Source organism: Grampus griseus (genome assembly GCF_964374135.1).
Source record: "Grampus griseus genome assembly, chromosome: 9".
In the NCBI taxonomy this organism is placed as follows: Eukaryota; Metazoa; Chordata; class Mammalia; order Artiodactyla; family Delphinidae; genus Grampus; species Grampus griseus.
Window position 1 is genome coordinate 36674888 of NC_139003.1, and position 14827 is coordinate 36689714.

Consider the following 14827-nt stretch of genomic DNA (forward strand, 5'->3'; position numbering starts at 1 on the left):
CTACAAATGTGAATGCTCTCCTGAAAATCAGAATGAAATTCTCAAAGGAGACGAGTTTATAAAACAATTGATTATCTCTTACTCATATAGGACTGGCACTTCATATAGACTATAAAATGGAGAGCTTTCCACAGCAATAGTAAGTTGGTATTTATTTAAACAAAGATAATAGCCTACTGTATATGTAAACTATCCTAAAAAATGGTATTTATTACGGTTATTAATTTAAAAGTTCTAAAGTAGCTGTTTTTTTAAAAAAACTCACAACTGGTAATTTTTAGAAATATAAAGAGTTACATACAGAATTTTAGATTGCTATGGGATAGGAATTTGGAGAACAAGTTTTTACTTTTTTTCACTTAAATGCTTTCATTTTAATACAGTATATATACTTTTAATAAGTATATATCTTAAAAGCATAATTATCAATTCATGTTTCTAAGATGACTTTTTGAGAGAAACAGGAGATGCAAGTCAAGATAAGGAAATGAACTAGAATGATAATTATTAAATCCAACAATTAAGGAAACTAAGTATATTGAAGTAGAATGTTATTGTTTTATTCTTTAAACATATTAAGAAATAAAATAATGGCAACACACTCTCCCTCTTATCTACTCTAATAAAGCCTACTCTATGAAATGTCTGTCTGTACATTATAAAATAGGAAATTATTATTTCTTAATATAGGAACATGAAATATATAGATATACTTTTAGTGAAATTTTACTTATACATAAAATAAATCATGTGAAGATGAAAAAGAAATTATTTTAATTCTGCAACTATTATATCCTATAATAGCTTTCATCATCCTGTTGTAATCAATTCAGTAAATTAAGAAGATAGTTCTCATTTATTTGTTGAAATTGGCTTTGCTGACAGTTATGTCAGGATATGCCAAACGAGTTAGTAAACCTGGAAGCTATTCAAGTCATGTAACTCTGTCAGTGTCTCTTATTTTCTTACCATTTTTTATTATGAAAAATTTCACAAACAGGAAAGTTGAAAGACTAGTACAATGAACATTCCTATACTCAATATATATATTCAATAATTGTTCACATTTCACCACAGCTTCCCTCTCTTTTCACACAAACACAGACACACACACACACACTATACACATATATATTTACCACTAAACATCTTCTGTTTTGTTGAATCATTTGAAAGTAAGAGAGTGAGCTGCAGACCTCATGACACTTCACTCAAATACTTCAGCATCCCTCTTCTAATATATACAACCATGGTGCCACTATCATTATACCTAAGAAAATCAATAATAATTCCAAAATAGTATGTAACATCCAGGCAATATTTAAATTTCTTCAACTGTCCCAAGAATGTCTTTTAATGTTCTTCTCTTCCCCAACTCCCACCAAGACCATCATCGGTTCACACATTTCATTTGGTTGCTGGGTGCCCTGCTGCCAAATCTTTGTCCCCCTCCCCTTCCTCTTAAAAAAAATCTTTTTTTCATCCATCCGATTCCCCCACTCTCTAAATCATAAGCCACAAAATAACTAACCAGCCTGGGACTTAGGCTCTGAAGTCTGGTAAAGGGAAACTTTTCCCAACTCAATAATGGTCTTCTAAAGTATATGGATGACTGCTAGGAAAACCTTGTTAATTTTACTAATTTTATGTAATGTACCCCACCAGATAAAAAGCTTGCCAAGGGGCAGAACTGCTTGGTTCATCTTTGTAGTCCCTACTGTGCCTCACCGACAGGAGTAAGAAATAACTGTTGAATGGAAGTGCTCTGTTTCCTATGGTCTCTACTTCCTCAGACCCCTTGAACAGTCAGGAGGGATCTAGGTAAAAGAGAGCCACATCACCACTATGTCCCTCCACCCTTATTCCCACTGCTGCTAACTTGGTATGATGTGACAAAACAACACTGAGCTTTAATGATTCTGTATTTCCTCCTTCTGTGGCACACATGTTGATTGCTGCTGATCACGCGTTAGTGAGGAAGAAACTGGGTGGAAGACACTTGGGCAGTCAAGAACAAATTTTTTTTCTTTCCTCCTGCCCTTCCTTCCTTTCTTCCTTTAAGCTTGGTATCTGATAGGATTAGTCATAGCATATGTTTGAAGTCACTTATGAACAGAAAAATATAATATTAGGAGAACAATCCATAGAAAGCATCACAAAGATGTGCAAATCCAAGCCACCATTTTTGTGCTTTTATTTTTCTAAAAAATCCCATGCTAGGTAGATAGACTAGATTTTATTCATGGATTTACAGAATAGAGGGATGAAGAGAACGTCACAGATGTTATACGTTGGAACTTCTCAAAGCAGCTGACGAAATCAGATAAAATTTTCATTACAAAATAGGCTTGGATAAAAACCATAGCTGTAAGAATACAGCTGAGGTATTAGGCAAAGAGTCATAATAACAAGCTGTATGTTTATGTAATTGGTTTAAAATGTCAAGAATGGTAGCAAAGGGGTCAGTGCATAGTCTTTTATCTTTATTCATAAGCCGAAGCAGAGGAAACATTAATGAAACAGCAGACATAGCAGATGGCATGCAACACCGTCACAGGGGACTGACATATAGGTAGAAAATGAAATTTGTGAGTTAGGTTGGAAATTATAAAAATCATCCATTTTGGGAAAAAGTAATTTAGAAAATGTCAATTTATAAGTATTTGTACACAGGAAAGAAAAAACTGATGCTTAAATGACAAATCCAATGGAAACAGCTTGCATTAACATAAGGAAGTAAAACTAAGGCTGATGTTATTAATTACAGATATCAAAAACATTTTATTGATACTGACATATTAGATTCACAATAGTTTCCTGGCTAAATGGCTGTATGAGTGACTATGAGAGAAAATCGCACACTCTGAAGGTTCCCTCCCAACCTAGCTCAAAGGCAGCAGCATGGCAGAACCTTCCAGGAATTCTCAGTCCAGGAGCCCAGTTGCCCTCCTCCAATAAAGAACACAACACATCTCCCTAATAAAGGTAGAGCAGTGGACCAAAGGCTCCACAGAAGGGCAGTAGAACTCCTTATTCCTCCTGCTTTCTATTTCTAGAACCATGTATTATCTCTGAGGTATCTGGAATGATTTCATTTAAGTATTTCAGGTGATTACAAAACAATGTAGCATAAAAATGAGTAAAGGAAGAAAGAAAAATTCATGTGGGATGGGCACATAAATTAAAGATAAAAAATAAAAAGAAGTATACGTGTACACGTATATACACACCCAAACCCACACATTCACACTTATAGGTGGGCCTCAAATTTGGCTATCAGCTTCCTTAGATGAGGGAAACAGATGGACAGGAGTTTGTGTAACAAAGAATTTGGCTGGCTTTGTCCCCTGTTCCTAGGAGATAACCTCTAAAGCCTTGGAATTTCTTGAGTGGCTGGAGTGTCTCTGTTATTCCTGGTGGGCCCTTTGACTCCACCTGATAGTTTATGCTAATGAGATAACTCAGAATGGGGACTGCCATGCCACAAAGACCAACCATATGATTAGTGGGTTAGGGCTTTGAGCCACAGGATATCAGTCTGACTTCAGGAAGGGGAGGGGAACTTGAATTTGAGTTTAACCATGTGGTCAATTAGTCAATCAATCAAGCTTAATGAAGTTTCATTAAAAACTCTGGACACCAAAGCTCAGGTTGCCTGGTTGCCAATACTGTGTGTATGACACACACGGATGTGCCAGAAGGGCAATACATCCCTGGGGACAATGGAAGCTTTGTATTTGGGGCTCTCCCAGACCTCACCCTATGTATGTCTCTGGCTAGTTCTGATTTGGACCTATTTCTACAATAAAACTGTAATCATAAATGTACTCCTTTCCTGAGTTTTGTGAGTCATTACTGCAAATTAATGAAACTGAGGGTGTTAGTGGGAACCCCTTGAATTTGTAGCCAGCTGGTCAGAAGTGAAGGCGGCCTGGGGATCCCCCAACTTGTGGCTGATGTTTGAAGTGAGGATAGTCTTGTGAAGTCTGGCCTAACACTGGGAAGCTAGAAGTCATTGAAAATAAGTATACTATGTGATATAATGGGCAATATACCAAGAATAAATAGACCAAACAAGATGGACTGTTTCTCATATTGATTCTCCAAAGCTGTCTCTCGTGCCAAAGCATATCCCAAAACTTAGTGAAAGCAACACAGAGGGGTGGGATAAGAACTGTCATGATGCAATACAGATACCTGCTTCCTCTTGATTAGAGGTTGAGAGTTTAAGATTTCCTAGAAAAATTATGAACTTCCCAAAACAATTTCCCCTGAACATCGTTTTTATAAATATCGGTTGATAATATTCTTGACTTTGTCCTTCCAGTCAAGTAGCTGGAATGTTACTTTTCTAAGCTCTCACTTGGATGCAGAGCCACTGGACTTAGAAGGTAACCAGGAGACATCTGAGTTGACACTCTCTTATAAAAACTGCATAGTCCTAAACGTGGACTGGAGTTGACATGGAAAGTCATTTAATTCTTTGTCAAAAATGACTCAAGGGGATAGCCACACACCAGACAAAAGAGTCCCCTAGAAAAATCATTTTAAATCCCTACCTCACCCTCCCAACACCAATTACTAGTCTCCAAAGTTGTACTTAATTTATCATAGTCACAATTTTTAACATGGATTAAATTTTAAGGAAGGTGTCACCAGTTGCCTAGCCCTGACTGGGTGGGTGAGTGGGGGGTTGTCAGGAATGTACTCAAAGAACACCTGACAGTGACTGACATAATTTGCTGGCATATACTCCAAAGACAAACTTCTAGCAAAATGTATACCAAGGTAACTAAATGTGGTAATTTACTGATACAATATTCACTGATACCTTGGTCAAAAGTCCAAGATTAGATACTAAACAATAACAGGTTTTGGAATTTATTTACGACAACTAGTTAGTAGAGCCAATTGTCTCTTTTAGTAGACAGATACATATGTATGTATATGTGTTTCTGAATTGTATGAAAAGAGGAAAAGCATCTACTTTAACCAAAAGTGGCACTTAATCACTAAGATATTAATTAAAATAAAGCAGAAGGAGGAAGAATTTCACTCTGCTTAGGATGAGGAAAGCCAAAAGAGAATATCCTTACAATGAGAAAAAGGTGGATAATAAAAAACCCTAGAAAAACAAACAGAAAAACCCACACACAACTTTTTTTTTATTTTTGGCTGCATTGGGTCTTTGTTGCTGCGTGCGGGCTTTCTCTAGTTGCGACGAGCAGGGGTCACTGTCATTATACTCCAATATATGGATAAACTGTAATTTATTAAAGCATTGCCCTATTGTTGACCATTTGAGTTTCATGCAACTGTTTTTTTTTTTTTTTGCAGTACACGGGCCTCTCACTGTTGTGGCCTCTCCCGTTGCGGAGCACAGGCTCCGGACGCGCAGGCTCAGCAGCCATGGCTCATGGGCCCAGCCACTCCGCGGCTCATGGGATCCTCCTGGACTGGGGCATGAACCCGTGTCCCCTGCATCGGCAGGCGGACTCTCAACCACTGCGCCACCAGGGAAGCCCTCATGCAACTTTTGATTGTTGTAGCTATAAGCTAAGCTGGGATAAATTTGTGCCAATCATGTTTGTCTTTTTTTTTTTTAATAAATTTATTTTATTTTTATTTTTGGCTGCGTTGGGTCTTCATTGCTGCGTGCAGGCTTCCTCCAGTTGTGGTGAGTGGGGGCCACTCTTTGTTGTGGAACGCGGGCTTCTCATTGTGGTGGCTTCTCTTGTTGCGGAACATGGGCTCAAGGTGTGTGGGCTTCAGTAGTTGTGGCACATGGGCTCAGTATTTGTGGCTCGTGGGCTCTAGAACGCAGGCTCAGCAGTTGTGGTGCATGGGCTTAGTTGCTCTGCGGCATGTGGGATCTTCCCGGACCAGGGCTTGAACCCATGTCCCCTGCACTGGCAGGTGGATTCTCAACCACTGTGCCACCAGGGAAGCCCCACACAACTTATTTTGACTCCAAAAAGCTGAACTCAAAAGGTAACCAGACAAGGGACTTTCCTGGTGGTCCAGTGGGTAAGACTCTGTGCTCCCAATGCAGGGGGCCCAGGTTCGATCCCTGGTCAGGGAACTAGAGTCCTGCATGCATGATGTAACTAAAAGATCCTGCATGCTGCAAAGAAGATCCTGCGTGTCACAACTAAGACCTGGTGCAGCCTAAATAAAAATAAATAAATCTTAAAAAAAAAAAAGGCAAAAAGACAAATTGAATTCCAGAAGGTGACAAGCTCTCTGAAGAGAGGCAGGGACTCAAGAACTATTTCACCTTTGGCAGAGCATGAGACGAAAAGGGCAAGTAGGAAGAAAATAGCTAAAATTTTAAAGAAGTTTTTAAAGGCTAAGTCCCTGGGAGCCTTGGACACAAAAGGATCCAGCTCTTTTCCACAGGTTTCCTCCAAGTTCTCGGGAGAAAGACTGGGAGTAGGGCAAAGAAACATGAGGATGAGTTGCATGTAGAGGCAGGAATAACTGTATTAAAACAAGGATTATCATGACACAATACAGTTTCTTAAAATACAATAAAACCCAGTGTTCTCAGCATTTTGAGATGAGGGAAACTTAAGTTTATGGCAATATCAAGACATCTTAAATGAGTAAGAAAACACATGTCAATGACTAAAGAAAAACAGTAAAACAAAAAAGCCAGAGAGAAATTTCTTAACTGGATGATGATATACTCCCCCAAATCCATGAGATTTGATCTAATATCTCATCTTTTTGAAAGATATCAGTACATCCTACCCTTTTTTTTTGGGGGGGGGGAGGCAGGCCTCTCACTCTTGTGGCCTCTCCCGTTGCGGAGCACAGGCTCTGGACGCGCAGGCTCAGTGGCCATGGCTCACAGGCCCAGCCGCTCCACGTTATGTGGGATCTTCCCAGACTGGGGCACAAACCCGTGTCCCCTGCATCGGCAGGCGGACTCTCAACCACTGCGCCACCAGGGAAGCCCCATTCTACCCTTTTTGAAACTACAATGATAAAGGCAATTACCATCTGCTTGCTACATAGGATACACAGTCAGTATATTTCTCCTACTTTGAATCTCCATGAGGTGGCTTTTGAAGAGTAAGGAAGAAACAGAATAGACCGAACATCTTTAGCAAATTAACTAGTGGAGAAAAAAATTATAATAAAAAAAAGAGAAGTTGAAATACAGAACAAAAAAAGCAAGAGTTAAACACGTGAGAGCTAGAAAAGCCTTATTTCTATTTGTATTCAAGATAAAAGGGAATCCAGCCCAGGCAAGACGACGAGGACTTTTAAAAATGGAAAGGTGGCTATGGGAGACTGCAAAATAATTTACACTGAAGAAAAGAGAAGCTATCAGCATGGCATGGATCAGTATAGTATTATCTGTCCGAGGAAGTATTTTACTGGCTAAACTCAAGCTCAGGTATAGCCCTATGTTTCTCTAAAGATAGAGGCAACTCCAAAAACACACTATCTTCAAGTGTTAAAAGAAAATATAAGCAGCTTAGGCCCAAAGGAATAAGAAATTCCTATCTATGACTGACCTAAGATAATAAGTAGATGAAAAAAATTCTTAGCAATGGAAACAGAACACTATTATTTGTTTACATATGTATTTATGTCCTGTTCATCCATTTTTATTAATTCTAAAAACTGACTATTTTGAAAATGTCACATTTGCTTATAGAAGGAAGATCCAGTTTGATAAAGAATCCCGATAGAGAAATGGTGCTTAGAGTTGGAAAACAGGAGTTTGAGATCCTCCCTTCCTATTTAATACATTATATAACTGTGGCCTTGAGCATATCTCCTAATATCTTCAAACTTGTTTTTCCATCTAAACAGAGATAATGATATTGCCTTAGTGATCTCACAGAGCCAATGTATATAAAAAATGCCATGCAAAATTTAAGTTCTTGTTGAAGAAGTTCAAAGTGGTAAACTTTAGGATTCAGTTTAGTATTGTTTCAGACTGGGTTTACATTTGTTTCCTAAATGAAAACATTAATTAATCTGAAGGTTAATATTACTCAGTGGACACTCTAGCTAACTTGATCTTTGTTGCACTGTTAATAATAATGTTACATTCAATGGGAAACATCATCTTATATTTGGGAAAGTTACTGTAGGTGCGATTAGAAAATTTGTGCTACAAAGCTAGGAATTATGCAGGAAAGGTATAACATTATACTTTATAAGTCACTGATATAATTTGATCTTTTATTAAAAATCTCTGAAATCTATACAGAAAAGTGGCACAAGGGAGAATAATCTTCTTAGTGGGAGATAGGTAATTTCATTTTGTTGTTTTATTGTTGGGGGAGGTGGGATATATGAAGTAGCAGTAAAAAAAAGAACAAAAAAACTGTTTCTCTCTAGAGGATCAAATTGTTATATAGGTTAAAATTTTCATAAAATATTTATAGCTGTCATGAATGATCTCTCAAGCTGACATTTATAATAGTGATTAAAAAACCCCACTTTGATGCAGCTAAATAGATGTTTCCCCTCGTCCCAGTTTAATTAAAAGTTATATCTTGCTCTGGGAGCTTATGACTGCCATTTATCTTCTACTGTAGGCAAATGTAAAAACCAGTATTTTTTTATGCTTATGTGAAAAGTGTGAAAAGTGTAACCCATGATTAAAGATGTCTGCCTCGGTTATTTCACCTCTCTTCCTTAAATCAGGGAGATCTGACTATACGGCTCTATAGAAATGCCACACAAATACTCCAGGATCAAATTTAAGTTAATACTTTATGAACAAGGCTCAGAGAAGATACAAAACTGAACATGACAGTCCCAACCATTAAGAGGCATCTAATCCAGTAAGAAAGAAAGATTTTTAAACAACTAACTATAATTGAAAAGCCAAGTAAAATACTGTATTAATAGAGCTTAGAAGAGGTTATTAATTCTGACTGGTGGCATCAGGAAGCTTTTGTGGAAAGTATGGTATTTGAACAATGTCTTGAGGCGTCTGTTATTTACACAGGTGGGGCTGGCATTCCTGATTGATGACGCAGATTCCTGAAACCACCTAACAAACGAGTAACTGTGAGACAAGTAGTGTTTTCACGAGAGTACAATCTCTAGATGGGCAGGGGCTGTGGCTTATTTCATCCACTGCTATATCAACAGAATTTAGAACAGTGTCTGGGGAAAGATAAATATTTATTAAATAAATGAATAAACTGGACCCTGGGTAATTGAAAGAAAAAATGGGAAAAGATACTGGAAATGCAGTTTGAGCCCAGAAAAGCTTAAGAATATGTAGATGAAAAAGACCACTGCAGATTTTAGGAGAGTAAAATGATCTGCTATGTATTTTAATATTAAAATTCTGGAGGCAATGCCAATTGATTAGAGAAGTGATTCCACCTACAAGGTAAAAGGCACTAGGAGTGCAAAGAAAAGGATGTATATGGGACTTAAAGGTGGAACTGATAGGACTTGACAAATGACTTAGGTATGGGGATGAGTTAAAGATGATTCCAGAAATTTCCAAACTGAGTGACCAGGGGAATGGTGGTACTATTATATAAGAAAAGGGACACAAGCAAACTACAAATTTTGGTAGAGAAAAAAATAAGTTCAGTTTTAGGCACATTAAAATTAAGGTGTTGATTGAAAATTCATATGGAAAAGTTCAACATAATGCAAGTTAGAACTGGAGTTTAGAGGTAAGCCAGGAAGAAAGCTGGAGATGAACCAATCAATGGATATTTACTCTGACTGCCTGTTGTGTGCCAGGACCAAAATTTAAGCCATGAGCATAGCAGTGGTATTGATGAGAGTGCATCCCCTGGATGGGGGACCTTGGAAAACTTACCCATTTAAAAGAAAAGAGGGAAAAGAACCACTGGAGGAGATTAAGGTAGAATGACGGGATCAAGGGAATATTTTTAAAGAAGGAAGCTAAAAGGGAGGAAGGTATACAAGCTATTCAAACACTCAAGAATCTTTCCTAATTCTGTAGTTCCACCTTCAGAGTACAGATGAAAAATTTCAAAAAGTGTCAAGTAGGAATCAAGCTCTTCAAAAAGAAAACTGGGAACTCAGACACATCTCATAAATGTCACAAGGAACCAGTGAGGTCTAAAAAAGAATGGAAAAAGTGGATCATTTAGATTCTATATGCCTCCAGCCACTCACACAGAAACAGATTTTTTTACCCCCCAAAAAATGGGGCTTGGAAAAAACACCAATGTGAACTTAGCAATATAGTGAGTGCTAATGAAGGATATTTAAATATAAGACATAATTCCTACCTCAAAGAAATTACAAAGTCATTTTGAATTAACAGCAAATCATACACAGGTATTTACACTAAATCCTTTATTTAGAGTTCCAAATGACTTTTTATTTAAAATTTGTTTTTGGCCATGCCACGTGGCTTGCGGGATCTCAGTTCCTCGACCAGGGATCGAACCTGTGCCCCCTGCAGTGGAAGCACAGAGTCCTAACCACTGGACCGCTAGGGAATTCCCTAGAGTTCCAAATGAGAGAGTACATATGAACGATACCTATGCAAGTCATCACTAATGCAAATCAGGAGAGCAAATGCCACTCTAGTTTGAGGGTCCTCTCTCATGGACTTGAGATCCTACTGACACTGAGCTGAGTTCATTGAAAAACACAGACTGGATTATATACCCATTACCATGAAGCAATTTAAATGGTTTAAACTACATTTAAGTGCCTTTCAGGAATGGTACACCAACTCACACTCTTTTAAGTGGCTGAAAAAGTGCTTGTCCTTTAATACTCTTGCCACCATTTAGTGTTATTGTTCTCAAATCTTGTTAACTTGATACTTTTGTTGAAGACTGGTTCATTTGATCATTTGGACTTCTTTCTGGAAATGTCTGTTACTGACTTGTAGAGCTCGTTGTACAAAAAAGAGAGACATCCTGTCATTATTGCCAACTCCCAAAGAAAGATCACCCACACCAACCTCCTGCTTCCACACTACAGAGCATAAAATTACAATGAAATGTCTGACTGCAAATTCAGCCTGTCTTCCTGTTACTTGGCAAATCTTTTCTTTTTGTTGATCTTCTAGCCACCATTCCCAGTGGTAGCCTATTGTAAGCCTCCTCTGCTTTCCTGAAAGTCCAATCCTAGCCTGAATCCCCTCCCTACACAGACCTATAAGATAATGAGCATCCAGGACAGAGCAACTATCAGCCTAGAATAAAAAAGAGTACAAGAGTTGTGGGAAGCAGAGTAAATAACTACTAGACTCGCACGGCGTGGCATGGCTTAAAAAGGCAGGTATTAGGCACACCACTTAGCTTAAAGCCTCAGCTTTGCTTCTCATTCACTAAGTGCTCCTGGACAAAATCATCTTTCTATGCCACAGTTTCCTCATCAGTAGAACAGCGTTTAACAGCTATCTCACAGGGTTGCTATGAAGCAAGGATCTAATGCAAAGGCATGGCGTATGGCTGGCACTCAGTAATTGTTAGTTTCTTTCCACATCTCCAAGTTGGTCTGTAGTGAGAACTTGCCAGCTTTAAATGGATTTTTATACAGCTACATTTATCATCTTTTCTTCATTTCACTCTCATGGGCAATGAAGAGACATCAATGGGTCTTTCTCATTAGAAAGTCAATCCTGGCACCAAAGGATTTCCATGATTTAGCTTCATCTTACCTCTTCAAACCTATCTCACACTCCTCCCAAAATCTTTCAGATCAGACTTAACTTTCCTGAATATACCTTGAACATACAGATCCATATGTATTTTCCTCCCTTTTCTACAACTCTCCAAATACCCAAATCCATCTCACTGTTAAGACACACTATATTGTTATTTGTATTACTGGCAACATTTATTGAGTGCTTTCTACATAGCAGATACTATCGTAAGTATATCACAAGCATTATCTCACTTAATCTTCACAAGCCCTACATTCTATCATTATCTCCATTCCCAAGAACACGTTTGCGGTTTTTCTCTAGATTGTACACTCTTTTATGACATGACCATGCCTTGTGCTTCTTTGTATGATCATCTAGTTAAGCAGGAATTCAATGAACATGAATGTATGTATACACTGACTGCAATTTCATCATATTTTGTTTCTTTTAAGCTGCCATAACACTCACTTTCATCAAATCTACTACTCTGACAAAGTATAAAGTTGGTAAAAAGATGGGATGTTGTGATTTGTCATGAGAAATGTATATCTGGCCTTAGCCCCCATTCCTGGCACTTGGCTCCTAAAATCCAGGGAATTACTCAGTGTTGAGAGCTCTAAATGTGGTTCTTGTTATGCTAACGAGCTGACTTTCAGAGAGTACTAGGTAACCTAAGGACGAGAGCCAGCTATGTCCTTCTGAGGGCTGGAACTTTCATCCCCCTCAATGGTCAAAGATTTAATCAATCATGCCTACGTAATGAGGTTTCCTAAAAACCCAAAAGGACATGGTGCAGAGTTTCCAGGTGGATGAAGCTCTCTGAACTTCATCTACATGCTGCCTTGGTGGGCCTCAAATTCCATGGGGACAGAGCTTCTTTGTTCAGGATCTCACACTATGTATTTTTTCATCTGGCTGTTGATTCACATTCATTAATATCCTTTGTAATAAACCAGTAATCTATTGAGTAAACTGGTTTCCTGAGTTCTGTGAACCACTCTAGCAAATTAATCAAACCCAAGGAAGGAGGGTCATGAGAACCTTTATAGGGGTTCACAGCCAGTTGGTCAGAAGTACAGGTGACAACCTGGATTTGCGATTGGTATATGAAGTGGATAGCAGTCTTGTGGGACTGAGCCCTTAACCTGTGGGATCTGATGCTATCTTTGAGTAGACAGTGTCAGGACTGCGTTGAATTGTAGAACATGCAGCTGGTGTCAGAGAATTGCGTGGTGGTGTGGGGAAAGAACCCACATGTTGGAGGTGGTTTCACAATCTTAAAAGGTTACCTAAGTTTTATAGATGTAGATATTTCTAGGGACTTGAGTCTGTCTACAGACATACAACAAAGATTCTGTGTATCGAGTAACAGTAATGGCTGCTGTGTTAGTTTGAGTTCTTATAAAGAAATACATAGGGGTACTAGGATTATGTCAGTTTGATCATTTTTGATTAAGACCACTGTGAGTAAGAGTGAAAAAACTCATGGAAATAAAAAATAATGAATAAGTACTACCAAACAAAATCCATAAAATTTTACAGTCAATTTATCCTTATTCTGCAGATTTCTTAGATATTACAATAGGGAAAGAAGAGAAACTCAGGAAGTCCTGTTTCTTCATTGGGTTTGCATACTTTTTCTTACATAAATCAGTATCCAACAACATCATCTCATGTTTACATAATATAATGTGCTTCAGGGGACTTTCTCAAATCTTACGACTTTGTTAGACAGGATTTATTTTCCTCCTAGATCTCTTGAGGATTTAGCAGAAACACTGAAATCATAGTTTTCTTTCACAACGTATCTAGCCAAGTCCAAAGATACAGGGAACACTTATAAGTAACCACTAAAGGAAGAGCAAGTCATTTTCAAGTAATAGTTGAGATTTAGTGACAAATAATGGAAAACTGGATACTTTTAAATAAAATTACTAACTTCAAAAAATTAACCAATTTCTGTTCAACTTCTGAAAATGAAAATTTTCACACCTGTATATGCTGTTATCTTTTTAAAAGACTAAAGATGCTGAGATTTTCAAATCAGCTTCCTTATCGTTAAGGCTGAAAATGAGAAAGACTATTATGATCAAACTATTTGCTTAATTCATAAAGGGGAACAAAAGAAGTGCTAGTGCATAGCACATTCCAGGGGGAGAAAAAAGGTTAATCAATTCAACTCAATTTTAGCTGAGGGCATTCTTCCACGATTGCTGAACCCTAGCATGTGTCAGGCAGCTAAAATTACACTAAAATGTGTAAGCTCTGTTGTTATTTTAGAGATAATCCAGGAAGCAAAACAAAGCCAAAAATTCTCTCTGCATTTTTAACATGAAATGCTTTACTCTTCAATCAAGTGTCTACCTTTCCTGTTTTAAGATCTTTATGTATTATCTCCTCTTTGTGTATGTTTGAAAGTTTCCAGAATAAAAACAAACAAAAAAGGGCAATAACAAAAATGATTTTGTATGTGTTTCCAACACACTGCTCATTCTTTAAAATAACTCTTACCAGTCTCTGCTTCTGAAGTTCTTCTCTAAGTATTCTATCTTCTGGTAAAACATCACACAGCAAAAAATAATTGTCTTGTTCTTCTGTTGAGAGATCAGGAAAATAAATAAGAAATGATATTTATCACTTTTTCAAAAAAAATTTATCTTTCTTAAGAGAAATATATCTATCTATGTCTATGATGATCTCTCTTCTGGTATATAGTTCTGTTTTAGCTTTACTGAAGTTATACAACATGAACAGAGCAATTTAATTTTAGCTACTATTTAAGAGAATTATAAGAAAGATTATTCCTTTGAATTTTTGGATTGCAGGGAAAAGATGGTAGTCAAGATGTACACTTACCAAATGGAGCTGTGGAATTGATTCTTATCACACTACAAAAATCTGTAATGGGCTGTTCAGTGAACCTTTTCCTCCAATATGAAATGTACCTTAGAACAATCAAAAACAAAGAATGGTGAGAAGACTCAATACACTACTTACTTTAGAATATAGGATTTTATAAGAACATTTAATTACCCTAAAGCAATAAATCAAATGTTGACTGAAAACTTCTAGCTAGAAAATTTGTAACTAGAAAGGCAGCAGAGCATTGTAGAAATATGAAATAAATATTTAATGAATGACATTACCCTGTAAAGGCATGAAAATGATTAAATTTTACCATCCCCAAATTCAATAAAG

General features: G+C 37.4%; 1 protein-coding gene across 2 annotated transcripts in view; it reads right to left on the reverse strand.

The window, feature by feature from the left end:
• The window catches only part of ZNF277 (zinc finger protein 277), a 111956-nt gene that overhangs the window by 30725 nt on the left and 66404 nt on the right, over positions 1-14827 (reverse strand). For both annotated transcript variants that reach the window (XM_082662196.1, XM_082662195.1), the window contains exons 3-4: positions 14486-14574; positions 14141-14223 (exon numbers count right to left, since the gene is read on the reverse strand). In XM_082662196.1, the coding sequence (XP_082518322.1) occupies positions 14141-14223; positions 14486-14574 (172 nt within the window). The remainder of the gene's footprint in view (positions 1-14140; positions 14224-14485; positions 14575-14827) is intronic.